The sequence below is a fragment of the Mauremys reevesii genome, linkage group 3, assembly GCF_016161935.1.
Source record: "Mauremys reevesii isolate NIE-2019 linkage group 3, ASM1616193v1, whole genome shotgun sequence".
Classification (NCBI taxonomy): domain Eukaryota; kingdom Metazoa; phylum Chordata; order Testudines; family Geoemydidae; genus Mauremys; species Mauremys reevesii.
In genome coordinates, this window is record NC_052625.1 from 48,210,424 (window position 1) to 48,224,954 (window position 14,531).

The 14,531-nt window shown below is 38.3% G+C and overlaps 1 protein-coding gene across 4 annotated transcripts in view; it reads left to right on the forward strand.

The window, feature by feature from the left end:
* Positions 1-13,975, forward strand: part of GPATCH2 (G-patch domain containing 2) — a 173,730-nt gene extending 159,755 nt beyond the window's left edge. For 2 of the 4 annotated variants that reach the window (XM_039530865.1, XM_039530860.1), the window contains exon 11: positions 12,160-13,975. In XM_039530865.1, coding sequence (XP_039386799.1) covers positions 12,160-12,329 — 170 coding nt within the window. In that variant the 3' untranslated portion in view covers positions 12,330-13,975. The remainder of the gene's footprint in view (positions 1-12,159) is intronic. The other 2 variants (XM_039530862.1, XM_039530861.1) reach the window with 1 other exon arrangement.
* Positions 13,976-14,531: the final 556 nt, after the last annotated feature.

Here is a 14,531-nt window from a genome sequence, read left to right on the forward strand (position 1 = left end):
AAGAATCTTACTGATGTAGTTTTGTTTTGTGAAATTCAGTGTATAACATTTTCTGTAATTTTACATCAATAAAAATTAAAAAACCTTTTAACATATCAGAAAACATTTCCATAGTGTAAAAACATAAGAGACATTGATCAGGCTCCTAATATAAACATGTTCAGAGTTTTCTTTCTTCAGGAGGTAGTAGTAGTGTCTAAACAGACACCCACTGACTTGATTTCAGGGTGGAGACTCTTTGCAGCATAAAGCACCAGGATTTTGATTTTTACAAACCTGAAAGAAGTGTACCTCTGTGGGGCACACACTTAAGAAATACCTAGATTTGCTTTCTGACATCTTTATTACCACTAGAGAGAACTTTGGTCAGCATTAAGTTTGCATATTTAAGTGACAGATTGCATATTTAAGAGGAATTGACATATGATTTCTCCTATGATTTAATTATGGAAGGGAGATGCATGGCCGGGAAGGATTGATAACTGTGACATGTTATCTATCATCTTCAGATGGTATGGAGTAACTGTGGCTATGTCTATACTGCAATCAAGAAGTATGATTGCAGCTCATGTCAGTATACTCAAGCTAGCTAGATCAAAGCTACCTGGAGATTTGTTTTTCCTTTTTCCTTAACAACATTTATATTTGTTTTCTAGTTTTGTTTTGATGAATTAATGCTTATGAAAAGTACTAGTTTAACTGAAATCTCCCATTCACAGAATGAGTCAAGTATGGGCAGAAAAAGTGAACACTTCCTCACACTATCCTGGTAGTCTGTTTTAACCTTGTGCTGAATGGATCAATTCTAAGAATGACTTTGTTAGTCCCCTTGTTGATTCAGTCCCTAGTGTTTCTGCTTAGATTACACAAGGCTGCCAATTTTGTGGGTGCCTTTTGTGATGTTGTTATAGGTTTGTTCCCCACTCTGAACTTTAGCGTCCAAAAGGTGGGGACCTGCATGTACCCTTCTAAGCTTAATTCCTAACTTAGATCTGATAGTGCTGCCACCAACCAAAAATATAGTGTTTTGGTACACTTTCCATTCCCCCCAAACCTTCCCTGGGGAACCCAAGACCCAAACCCCTTGGGTCTTAACACAAGGGGAAATAAACCATTCCCCCACCTTTCCCCTCCCAGACTTTCCCTCCCTTGATTACCCTGAGAGGCTACACTGATCCAAACTCCTTGGATCTTAAAAAAACAAAGAGGAATTCACCATCCCCCTCCTTTTTCCCCCCACCAATCCCTGGTGAGTCCAGACCCAATTTCCTGCATCTTAAAACAAAGAAAAATCAATCAGGTTCTTAAAAAGAAAGCTTTTAATTAAAGAAAAAGAAAAAAGTAAAATTTATCTCTGTAAAATCAGGATGGAAAAATGTTTACAGGGTGTTCAGTTCATATAACCTAGAGGGACTCCCTCCCCCCTTCTAAGTTTCAAAGTTACAGCAAACAGAGGTAAAAAATCCTTCCAGCAAAAGAAACATTTACAGGTTGAGAAAACAAACATAAGACTACACGCTTTCCTGGCTGGGTACTTACAAAATTAAAATATGAGACTGATTCAGAAAGATTTGGAGAGCCTGGATGGATGTCTGGTCCCTCTCATGTCCCGAGAGCGAACAACCCCCAGACAAAGAACACAAACAAAGACTTCCCTCCAACAAGATTTGAAAGTATCTTGTCCCTTCATTGGTCCTCTGGTCAGGTGTCAGCCAAGTTTACTGAGCTTCTTAACCCTTTACAGGTAAAAGAGACATTAACCCTTAACTATCTGTTTATGACAAATGTAAACCCTGTCCTCTAGGACCTGGGCAGAAACCACAGTTCACTTCACATAAGTGGCTGAACATTTATCAGAGAGTAACAACTTTGCCAGGTTTTCAAGTTTTCCTTTTATCTGCTTTGGAAGATTTTACACTGTAAGTTCTGCTTCAGAGACACAGCAGAGTGATATTTTCAGTGTTGCCAAAAATGTGGAGTAAATAATGTGCTGCATCATTTCACTTAGATCTGTGTGCAAAAGCAGTCTTGGGCAAACAGCTCTTCCCTTGTCTGTGAGTAAGGGGGACTTTTCCACCTCTATTGTGCCTTCTCTTCCCACGCAACCTTCCGCTCCTGCAAAAGGATGCAACACAATTGTGTCTGTTATGGGTAGAAAGGACTGAATGGGCTGTGGTGAGCAGGACACATAATTTCCAACTTCTGGCCTGGTAGAGCTTAGTCAGAAAAGAAAATAAGCCAAGGTCTGTTCTCGGTTCAGTGGATATCCTTGGAGGGAGTTCCTGATAGTGCAGCTCCAAAGGAACTGTGGTGCCTCATAACCAGAAGCCAGTTCAGGTTTTGTGTTGTCATCAGTGTAGGGTTTATGTTCATGCAACATGAGGTTTTGGAGTGGGTGCAGATTCTGTGAGCACAATATAGCTCACTCGTGTTTGGAAATTTGGCCCAAAATGTTTAGCTGAATAATGTGACATCTTCACAGTTGCATCTGTTGTGTTTGAAATAGTCACTTCTAGTATATCTGATTAACAGCAACTAGATCTGTAAATCAGACAGATAAGTTATAAATATTTTAACATCACAGCAATTTTAAAAATTGCAATATGTCTGCCAGTTGTGAAGCTACTGTTGATGTTACACAAATTTTCAATACAGTTTAAAAAAAACCCTACTCCTGGGCTGCAATCCAGATTTTCACTTTTGTTCAAGAACCCTCTTTAAAGAGGATGCAGTCTAAGAGTTTATTATTTTAATAATGTTTCTGATAGAATGGCATCTTGCATCAGGATCAAAACCTACTGTTTTACATCCCTGCGTTCAGCTAGATGGTGTGGAAACAGAAAACAAAAACAAAAAAAAGATAGAGTATTAAATGTCTTCTGAATACGGGGGAAAGTGCACTAAATTTTAAAGTGAAGCAGCATGTATCACCTCTCCTTCCATTGGCTGTTTATCCAACATCAATACAACACTTTAGGAGCCAAATTACTAAACAAGCTGCCAATTAGGCTTGCAGTCAGCTGGATAGATTAGTGGGTAAGAGAGTCAGATACAAGATTTTCATCTCTTGAGCCAATTACGCAAGTGAATTACCATCCACAATGCTCCTTGGAAGATTTGCAGTAAAAAGACTGACTCTGCTGTGACAGACATAAGTGAGATCCAGGGTAGGAGGTAAGGGTTAGGAGGCCATGTATTGCAAAAATTGCTCAAGCAAAAGGAGATCCTTCTAGGAAAGGATTTAACGGATTTAGGGCTGCCAGCAGTGCAGGAAGAAGAAATAATAGTTGTGTAATGGTCTGCTAAGGCATAGTTGTTCCACTCACAAATCTTTAATCTTATAAAAGAAAGATGAGTGTCTAGGACTAGATTTCAGTGCAGTATAATTTTCTGAGAAATTATCCTTAGCATTAAAAAAAATAATAATTTGGTCAAAGTTGAAATTGCACAAATCCACCTCCTTTATTCTTATGCCAGAAAAAGATCTTTGTGTTGCTTTCCTAAAGTTTATTGAAGATGCTGAATTGGATTCTGATTTTAGTTACACCAGTGTAAATCCAAAATAATTTAAGTGATGTCAGTTTCGTCAATAAACTGAAATCTGATTTTGCCCCATTAGCAATAACAAGAATATTATAGCTTTCCACCCTTTTTAAATATTGAAAGTCACAACAGTAGTACATTGGGTAACTGTCCTGTTTTTGATATATAACAAATAGAAGCCTAGACGGTAAGCTGTTATGTTCTAAATAAGAGGTATTCTACAGTTAAGGGAAAATATATTTGCAGTTTGCCATATAGTTCAAAACTGAGCAGTGAATTGTTTGTTTCCTGCTGAGATTCACACACTAGTAAAACATTATTTCTTAAATATTAAGCAAATTTAAATCCTGAACTTTTGCAAGCTGTTGTGTCCAAAAATGATTAAACAGATGTGGAGCCTGCAGCAGCATTAGACCTCTGATCTGATTTTTAGCTTACAGATGGAATTAAATTAATTCATGGCAATCACTGTAAAATCAAGGGTATGGCATTGAATGCTAGTGCACTGTTTAACCAGAATGTACCTGTTTCAACAGCTGTTAAGAAAAATTACATGCCTTTATTTTTCATAAGAACGGCCATACTGGGTCAGACCAGAGGTCCCTCTAGCCCAGTATCCTGTCTCCCGAGAGTGTCCAACGCAAGGTGCCCCAGAGGGAATGAACAGAACAGGTAATCAAGTGATCCATCCCCTGTTGCCCATTCCTAGCTTCTGGCAAACAGGCTAGGGACACCATCCCTGCCCATCCTGGATAATAGCCATCGATAGACCTATGCTCCATGAATTTATCTAGTTCTTTTTTGAATCCTGTTATAGTCTTGGCCTTCGCAACATCCTCTGGCAAGGAGTTCCACAGGTTAACTGCATTGTATGGGGGAAAAAAACTTGCTTTTGTTTGTTTTAAACCTGCTGCCTATTAATTTGATTTGGTGGCCCCTAGTTCTTGTGTTATGAGAAGGAATAAATAAAACTTATTTACTTTCTCCACATCAGTCATGATTTTGTAGACCTCTATCATATCTATTATTTATCATATGACATAAGTTGTCATGGAATAAGAGGGAAGATCCTTTCATGGATTGAGAACTGGTTAAAAGACAGGGAACAAAGGGTAGAAATAAATGGTAAATTTTCAGAATGGAGAGGGGTAACTAGTGGTGTTCAATCCTATTCAACTTATTCATAAATGATCTGGAGAAAGGGGTAAACAGCGAGGTGGGAAGTTTGCGGATGATACTAAACTGCTCAGGATAGTTAAGACCAAAGCAGACGGTGAAGAACTTCAAAAAGATCTCACAAAACTAAGTGATTGGGCAACAGAATGGCAAATGAAATTTAATGTGGATAAATGTAAAGTAATGCACATTGGAAAAAATAACCCCAATTATACATACGATGTGATGGGGGCTAATTTAGCTACAACTAATCAGGAAAGAGATCTTGGAGTCATCGTGGATAATTCTCTGAAGACGTCCACGCAGTGTGCAGCGCCAGTCAAAAAACCAAACAGGATGTTAGGAATAATTAAAAAAGGGATAGAGAATAAGACGGAGAATATCTTATTGCCCTTGTATAAATCTATGTACACCCACATCTTGAATACTGCGTACAGATGTGGTGGTCTCATCTCAAAAAAAGATATATTGGCATTAGAAAAGGTTCAGAGAAGGGCAACTAAAATGATTAGGGGTTTGGAACGGGTCCCATATGAGGAGAGATTAAAGAGGCTAGGACTTTCAGCTTGGAAAAGAGGAGACTAAAGGGGGATATGATAGAGGTATATAAAATCATGAGTGGTGTGGAGAAAGGGAATAAGGAAAAGTTATTTACTTGTTCCCATAATATAAGAACTAGGGGCTACCAAATGAAATGAATGGGCAGCAGGTTTAAAACAAATAAAAGGAAGTTCTTCACACAGCACACAGTCAACCTGTGGAATTACTTGCATGGGGAGGTTGTGAAGGCCAGGATTATAACAAGGTTTAAAAGAGAACTAGATAAATTCATGGAGGTTAAGTCCATTAATGGCTATTAGCCAGGATGGGTAAGGAATGGTGTCCCTAGCCTCTGTTTGTCAGAGGGTGGAGATGGATGGCAGGAGAGAGATCACTTGATCATTACCTGTTAGGTTCACTCCCTCTGGGACACCTGGCATTGGTCACTGTCGGTAGACAAGATACTGGGCTGGATGGACCTTTAGTCTCACCCAGTATGGCCGTTCTTATGTTTTTATCCCCCCTTAGTTGTATCCTTTCCAAGCTGAAAACTCCCAGTGTTATTAATCTGTCATCAGCCGTTCCCTACCCCTAATCATTTTGTTGCCCTTTTCTAAACCTTTTCCAAGTACAATACACCTTTTTTGAGATGAGGCGACCATATCTCAAGATGTGGGCGTACCATGGATTTATATAGAGGCAGTATGATATTTTCTGTCTTATTAGCTATCCCTTTCTTAATGATTCCCAACATTCTTTTTGCTTTAACTGCTGCTGCACACTGAGTGGATGTTTTCAGAGAACTATCCACAGTGACTCCAAGATCTCTTTCTTGAGGGTAACAGCTAATTTACACCCTATCATTTTATATGTATAGTTGGGATTATGTTTTCCAATGTGCATTACTTTGCATTTATCAACACTGAATTTCATCTGCCATTTTGTTGTCCAATCACCCAGTTTTGAGAGATCCTTTTGTGGCTTTTCGCAGTCTGCCTGGGACTTAACTATCTTGAGTAGTTTTGTATCATCTGCAAATTTTGCCACCACACTGTTTACCCCTTTTTCCAGATCATTTATGAATATGTTGAATAGGACCGGGCCCAGTACAGACCTCTGGGAGACACCACTATTTAAGTCTCTCCATTCTGAAAACTGATCATTTATTCCTACCCTTTATTTCCTATCTTTTAACCAATTACCAGTCCATGAGAGAGAGCTTCCCTCTTATCCCATGACTGCTTGCTTTGCTTAAGAGCCTTTGGTGAGGGACCTTGTCAAAGGCTTTCTGAAAATCCAAATACATTATATCCACTGGATCCCCTTGTCCACATGCTTGTTGACCCCCTCAAAGAATTCTAGTAGATTGGTGAGGCATGATTTCCCTTTACAAAAACCATGTATTCCCCATCAAATTATGTTCATCTATGTGTCTGACAATTTTGTTTTTTACTATAGTTTCAACCTGTTTGTCCGGTACTGTAGTCAGGCTTACCAGCCTGTAATTGCCGGGGTCACCTCTGGAAAGATACATTTCATAGAAATGTACCTTTAGTTCCATCATAAATATCATTTCACAATAAAAATTTTATTGGAAGTTTTTGCTATTCCCTCAAACTTTTTTAAAATACACAATTTTTTTTCCTTTTTGGGTTTCATATTAAGCATATTTCATATTTACATTTATGGGTTTCATATTAAGCATGCACATGTATAATAGAGGCTGTGTATGTGTGTGTATATATACACTAGTTTGTATTTTTTGGGCTGTGGCTGTTGCGCAGTATAGGTATAGGAATTTGAAAGCACTGTCTTGCCATCCAAGTTACTGTTCCTTCAGTTCTTTCCCCTCACTTATGTCATGGCAACCACTTCAGTGAGGTGCCGACTCATCTGGCAAATCAGGAACCAAATTATTACGGTTTCTATCAAATTTTGTAGTCTCTATAAGGCAGAAGGGTCTGCTAGTGAAATTCCTGCAAATTATTAACATAGAGTGCTGATTTCAGTTCCTCATAACCAATGCCTCTTTCCCACCCCCCACCCCTGTCGCTGCCTTTCACATGTCACATTTTGCATAGCTGCTTTTCCATGAGGTGGCAGCAGCGAATTGTTCTTGTTCTTGCTCGAGGCTGGGTCAAGAATGAACATGTCCTGGAGGTAGTGCAACTCTTTTGAGGGACAATATGTTTTTACCACTCTCTGAAAGCCCCTATTGGCCAGTCCAAGAAGTGCCATTGACATGAGTTAGACGCTGAGCTTTAAGATGTATATTGCAAGGACAATAACTGCTTTTAATTAGAGAATAAAAGCCCATAGGGAAAAAAAAGTAACAAACAATGTAACATGTTATTTGTCATACTCTATTCTTTCCCATCCATCAACCAATCAGCAATGAGAATGGTATTTATGAGTGCTGATTGGTCATAGAATGGAGGAAAAGGACTACAATGAATAAAATTACCAGTAACTGTCTTCTTATATCAGAGGGGTAGCCGTGTTAGTGTGGATCTGTAAAAGCAGCAAAGAACACCAAGGGAGGAGAAACTGCTTTTGTAGTTGGCTAGCCATTCACAGTCTTTGTTTAATCCTGAGCGGATGGTGTCAAATTTGCAGGTGAACTGAAGCTCAGCAGTTTCTCTTTGAAGTCTGGTCCTGAAGTTTTTTTGCTGCAAATTTGACACGATCAGCTCAGGATTAAACAAAGACTGTGACTGGCTAGCCAACTACAAAAGCAGTTTCTCCTCTCTTGGTGTTCACACCTCAACTGCTAGAAGAGGGCCTCATTCTCCCTGATTGAACTAACCTCGTTATCTCCAGCCTGATTCTTCCTTGCATATATATACCTGCCTCTGGAAATTTCCACTACATGCATCCGCCGAAGTGGGTATTCACCCACGAAAGCTCATGCTCCAATACGTCTGTTAGTCTATAAGGTGCCACAGGACTCTTTGCTGTCTTCTTATAGAAAGTGGAGAGACTCAAAATGTGCAGGATAAATTAACTATAATTTGATTCATTTTTTATAAAGACATTGTAAGATTTAGGCTTCAAAACTGACTAAACTAAGGGATAATGTACTGTTGATACCAAATCTTTTTGAAATAAAATACAACCCGCCTGCACGCTTGCTAAGAAAATAAAAACAGGAAAGTAAATTAGTTGTTTACAGTGTGCTTTAATTTTTTTGGTGTTGCACAGACCTCAAGCAAAATCCAAAAATATTGTTGGACATACATGATGAGTTTCTGTGCACAAAAACAAAACAAAAAATAAGCCTTTTTGTTGGCTGAATTCAGAGGGTTTGAGGTTTTTTAGAGTTCTAATAGAAAATCATGTACAATGGAGTGGAAAAAGTAATTATACTGTATATTTTAAAAGTACTTAAGTGTCTTTAAAACAAAATGTATTCCAATTACCCTGTCAGTCACAGAAAGAGGAAATGCATTCTGTTACAGGAAAAAATCAAAAATAGAAGCATGAGTTTATTAAATAGCATGTGTCAGGGTACAAATTGTTCATCTCTATAGCCTCTTTCTGTTCTTAGTGTGTGAGGAATTGGATTTGATATAGCAAGATACATAGTTTATATAAAGTTAACTATGCTTTTTAAATGGACTCTAGTGAACCTGCAAAGTTGTTTACTCTGTTTTGGGCTGTTCTCTATAGTTTACACTCCAGAGTGTGTATCTGGCACTGCTATGCAAACTAGGGTGACCAGATAGCAAATGTGAAAAATCGAGCCGGGAGTGGGGGGTAATACGAGCCTATATAAGAAAAAGACCCAAAAATCGGTACTGTCCTTATAAAATCGGGACATCTGGCCACCCTAATGCAAACTCAGGAATCATCTGACATATCCAATTCTGAGATAGTGTGAGCACCTTGACATTTTTCCCTTTTCCTTGGAAGCTCTGTGAACTTTATTCCCCTCCATTGTTTTTTTCCATTGTTTTTAAGACGTTAGGACCCCACTACCAATTTCATTGCTGAATTTATCCCCAAAAAAGTGAGCTAATGGATACTTCTGTAGTTTTAGTAAGGGTGTTTACCCGTCATTTAGTTTGGACATCAATTTTTTTCCCCCCATTTTCTGTGCTAGAAGCAAGAGCTAAAAAGGTCCACAGCCTGCGCTGTGTATGCCCTGTCATTGTCAGGGACTTGTCTGTATGAAAACTCTATCTATGGGAGGCCTGAAAAGAAAGGAAGATTTTGTTGTTGAATTTTGTGCTGGTCAGTTCAAGAGCACCCTCTCACAGCCTGGCGCCTACTGACTTCAGAGGCTTTATCACCTAACGTTAAGTACCGCTTCAAACCAATATTAAAATTAGCTTTCTCTCAACACTCTTTCCTTTTTCTTTGACTTGGGGACCGGAATAGTGGCTGTCTAGCTTTCTTCTGACCGCAGTAGATAATGCTTGAGTACTGTAAATTTGTTGCCACAATAATCACAAGTAAGATATATCATGAAGGTTTGAATATACATCTCTCATTTTCAGTTTGACTGCTGCCTGTGTACGCTGTTTCAGTGTAGCTTTCTAGATTTGTATATTGAGGAGCTTCACAATATTTGTTCAACTTTTGTTCTAACACTCCTTAGTAAAGTTAATGTTATAATGAACCAATTGCTCATCAGAGGTAAATGATTAGTTTAAAACTTTAGTCTCTCTAAAAACACATAACTGTGCTCTCCCTACAGTTGTTACTAGAGTTCTTTTAAAAAAAAAGGGGGGGGGGAGGGGCAGGCTAGTATGAATGGGTGGGAAACTAATTTATTGGTAGTAGAATCTAGGAGCCCGAGTCATGGACCAGGAGTCTATTGTGCTACATGCGGTACAAATACAGAGGGGAAAAAAACATTGTCCGTACCCCAATGGCTAATGCCCAAATCTGGCAAGCTTTGGAAATTCATTCAGAGCAGATTAAACAAAAATCCAGTTCCCTGAAACATCTCACCTTCAGTGTAGACAAGAGGTTTCAACTTTTTTTTCCTCCTGCAGGGCAGGATGTTGTACACCTTACTTCCTCCCCCATTTCATAATTCATACTACCTGCATTTATATCAGGAGTAGGCCCTTATCCAAGGCAGTGCATGCAGGAAAGCTTACCAGTGCATCAGCTCCAAAACTCTGTAATACAGAAGTTTAGTACATGGAAAAGAAAAGGCATTAGATTTAAATGCCTTTCACTTTTCATTTTCCTTTGCTACTACAAATACTTCTGTTTTCTACATTCACAAGAAAAGTAAATCTGTTGGGGTTAACCCCTTTACTATTGACATTCTGTCTCCTAGTATGTGTATTGCTTTTCCTCTAACAGGATATCAAGCAGATAGTGGTACTGAGGGAGTACCAGCATATGATAAAAGTATGGACACTCGTTTTGTAGAAAATATATTACTCAAAAACATATCAAACAACTTTGTTTAAAAATAATGTTCTCAAGTCTGAGATACATAAAACTGTACAAGTGGCCACGTCTCATTTACATTGTACAGTAGCATACAATTAGGCATTAATCAGGGATTCCTCATGCTCAATGACACAAAATAAGCTTTTTCTTTTTTAAAAGGATAAATTGAGATTGAATAGGATAAACCTACCAATCTCATACAGTAATTTTCACGTTCAGAGTATTTTACAGACAGTGGGACAGATTCTCTTTTAAGTTATGCTGGTGTAAATCCAGAATAAATTCATTGATATCAACTGACTCTTACACCTATGTAACCAAGATCAGAATCTGCTTTTATTTCTGATTAATGGTACGTCAACCTTTGGCCACATTCACAGATATGTTTTGTGATGGTAAAAATGTTTTGTTTAGTGATGTTTAAGAGTTGGAATGTTACAGTATTATATTTTATTTAGGGGAAGTTTAAGACTGTGATGATTTATCAAAATGGAAAAGCAATGCATATAGGAAAGTTGGTACCGTTTTGTTTAAAAGGAACATTCTTCAATGAAAATTCATATTGTACTTCCCAGTGTTTATATTTGCCTTTTAAATCTTTCTGTAATCTTTAGTAAAACAAATTACTGAAATAGCATACAAATGGACTGGAGAATATTATATGCAGTGTTGCCATAGCCATGTTGCTCCCAGGATATTAGAGTGATGAGGTGGATGAAGTAATATCTTTTATTGGACCACCTTCTGTTGTTCCACCTTGTCTCTGAAGAATATTATATCAGTTGTCTGCTCTGCATTTGTTGCTGTTGTGAGAATTCAATCATAAATAATTGGTTGTTTTATTAAACATCTCAGCATACTCCAGTTGAATGAAAAGCATTTATTGTATCAATGAGGGTGGAAAGATAAGGTGTGATGTTTCTTAGGCCCATGCTTGATATCTGTACCTAACTTAGTAGTCAAATAGTCCTCTCCATGCATTGATAAATTTATTCAGGTTTTGAGTTTTCTCTGAGTCTGACATCCAGCATGTTCTTCTCATGCTTAAAAGATCTGCAGCAAAAATAAATGTGTAATGCTTAAAAATTGAGCTATTCTTAAAAAAAAGAAAGTTAAACTATAGACCATATATGTAGAATTATCATACAGCCATGAGTCAACATACACCTCTACCCCAATATAATGCTGTCCTCGGGAGCCAAAAAATCGTACCGCATTATAGGTGAAACCACGTTATATCGAACTTGCTTTGATCCACTGGAGTGCGCAGCCCCGCCCCCCCCGGAGCACTGCTTTACCGCATTATATCCGAATTCGTGTTTTATCAGGTCGTGTTATATCGGGGTAGAGGTGGATGCAAAGGCAGCCTGTTCTAGCAACCTATTAGATGAATTAGGAGAATAAGAAGGGTTAATGCTTTAAAGGAGATTATCTTGCTCTTTTCCACACGCAGTGCTGATTAATGCTGTGTGTTTCTTTTAATCTCAGGGTTTGTAGGTGAAAACGCCCAACCAATCCCAGAAAACAACATTGGAAACAGAATGCTTCAAAGTATGGGCTGGACTCCTGGCACAGGCCTGGGACCCGATGGCAAAGGGATGTCAGAACCAGTCAGAGCCATCCAGAGACCAAAGGGACTTGGACTTGGATTTAGCTGACAGAGAAGCACCCCAGCTGCTGTACAGAAATCAGGAAGACTAATCTTAATTTAAAGGGGGAAAAAGTTAAAGTCTTGTATTGTATTTTGTCATCAGCAAATCCAGTTGTTGTTCACTTATGGAGTTCTGAAGCCTAAATGTTTCATCTTGACTACCCTGGCTTTCAAGATGCAAGGTAGTCACAGTGGCAAAAGAGGTGTTTGAATCCTAACTCTGTAATGGTGCTAAAATGTAAAAACAATTGTACTTTTTAATTTTCTGTGATCTTAAAACAAAGTTTGTTAGGTATATGATTCAAAATTCAATGTGTTTATTTTTCCTGAAAAGCTTCTCTCACGCAGCATATTTCAGCACTTGGGAAAACATTTTTTGGCACCATTTTCTCATCTGAAGTGGTCTGAGAGGATTTGTTATCAAGGAAAATTAAACCTTAGAAAGCTGCTATGTTGGTTCATTTTTCCTTCCTTTACAGGCAAAAATTTCCAAACTAGATATTTCTAGAAGTTGGCCATAGATGAGGATAGGTTATCATGATCTCTGCTTTTCCATGCGACATACATTAGGTGCCCCCAAATGGCGACATGGTATGCAATTTTGCATAAGGCGAGTATAACTGATGGTAGCTTTGTCATCATAGGAATGTAACCCCATTATCTTGTAAAGCAAGATAATGGGGAGGGATAGCTCAGTGGTTTGAGCATTGGCCTACTAAACCCAGGGTTGTGAGTTCAATCCTTGAGGGGGCCACTTAGGGATCTGGGGCAAAAATTGGTCCTGCTAGTGAAGGCAGGGGGCTGGACTCGATGACCTTTCAAGGTCCCTTCCAGTTCTAGGAGATTGGTATATCTCCAATTATTACCTTTTTTTTATCATGCTTACCAGTGTGAAAGCCCTAATTCTAACGCTTTTATAATTGTTTTTACATCTTGTAAGATATTTTAAAGTAAATATCTTTAAAACTTTTAGTGTTCACCCTCAGCTTGGAATTCTGGTTATTTTTTATACTAGTGTTCCCTTGACTCTCCACCTCAAAAATGAGTGTATTTTAAATGTGACCCTTGCAATGGTTCTTAAACTTTGGGTTTTGGTATATTTTGAATTGACTGGTAGGTTACACCAAGGGGTGGCTAACAGTCAATGTTTTTTGTGGTCATGATATTGGTATCCTACTACAAACTTTGAAGCATAATGGAAGAAGCAGAGAAAAGACAAAGTGAAGCAGGTAAGAGAGGGAAATACTCTGGTAGCATCTCTAAAATCTTGAGTGAGCAATTTAAAGTCAAGGGGGGATCATTAAGCTTTTTAATCAGTATCCAATATCAGCACCGATAATTTCATCAAACACCAGCCAATCAAGCTGCCAGGATGCTGGTGGCGTAAAGCAAATTTCACATTAGAGAGGTATAATACAATTGAAGAGGAGCCATCATTCAAATTGACTAACGCTGAAAACTTGGCCCCATTGAAGTCAAGTGTCAACATTTCCACTGACTTCGGTGGGGCCAAGATGTTATTCTAAATTGATCAGGAAGAAGGCTATTTTTCCCCTCACAACCTCATCCATTTTCCAGCAAACACAGTACTAGGAAAGTAGCTACAAGAGCAAGCAACAAATTAATTGAAAAGCAGTGTTCTCTTTTTTTTTTTTTTTTGAGAAAGCAACATTTTTTGGACTTCAGTATTTAATCAGCAAGAGTATTTGTTTCTATGGAACTTTCTAGGCCACACTGTAGTGTGGCTTTTCCATTTCAGACTTGTACTGTACAGCTAAGCTCATTAAACAGATTCTATGACCAAAGAATTTTGTGGCCGTGTAATTGTGAAAATCCAAGAATTTTGAATTCTGCAACTAACAGTGGATTCCACATGTATAACTGCCGTTTAATATACACACATGGCAGTTATATATATGTACAGATAGCTAGCTCTATTTTAACTGATGTGGAATTCTCCTACACGCTTGATACTGCAAAGGGCTATGAAGTGCTGTTGAATTCCAAAGACGTGTTTATGAGTATTATATGGAGCAGTCAATAACTTCTTGAACTTGTAGACTACTTGTGAATTAATAAGTAGTCACATGGCAATGTTAAGTAAAAGCTGTAGGCTCCTATTATTGTGCTGTATTAATGAACATTTAAAGAACTTCCTCCCCCCTATTATAATTCCATCATGACTGATTACGAAGCCTGTGTATTATCA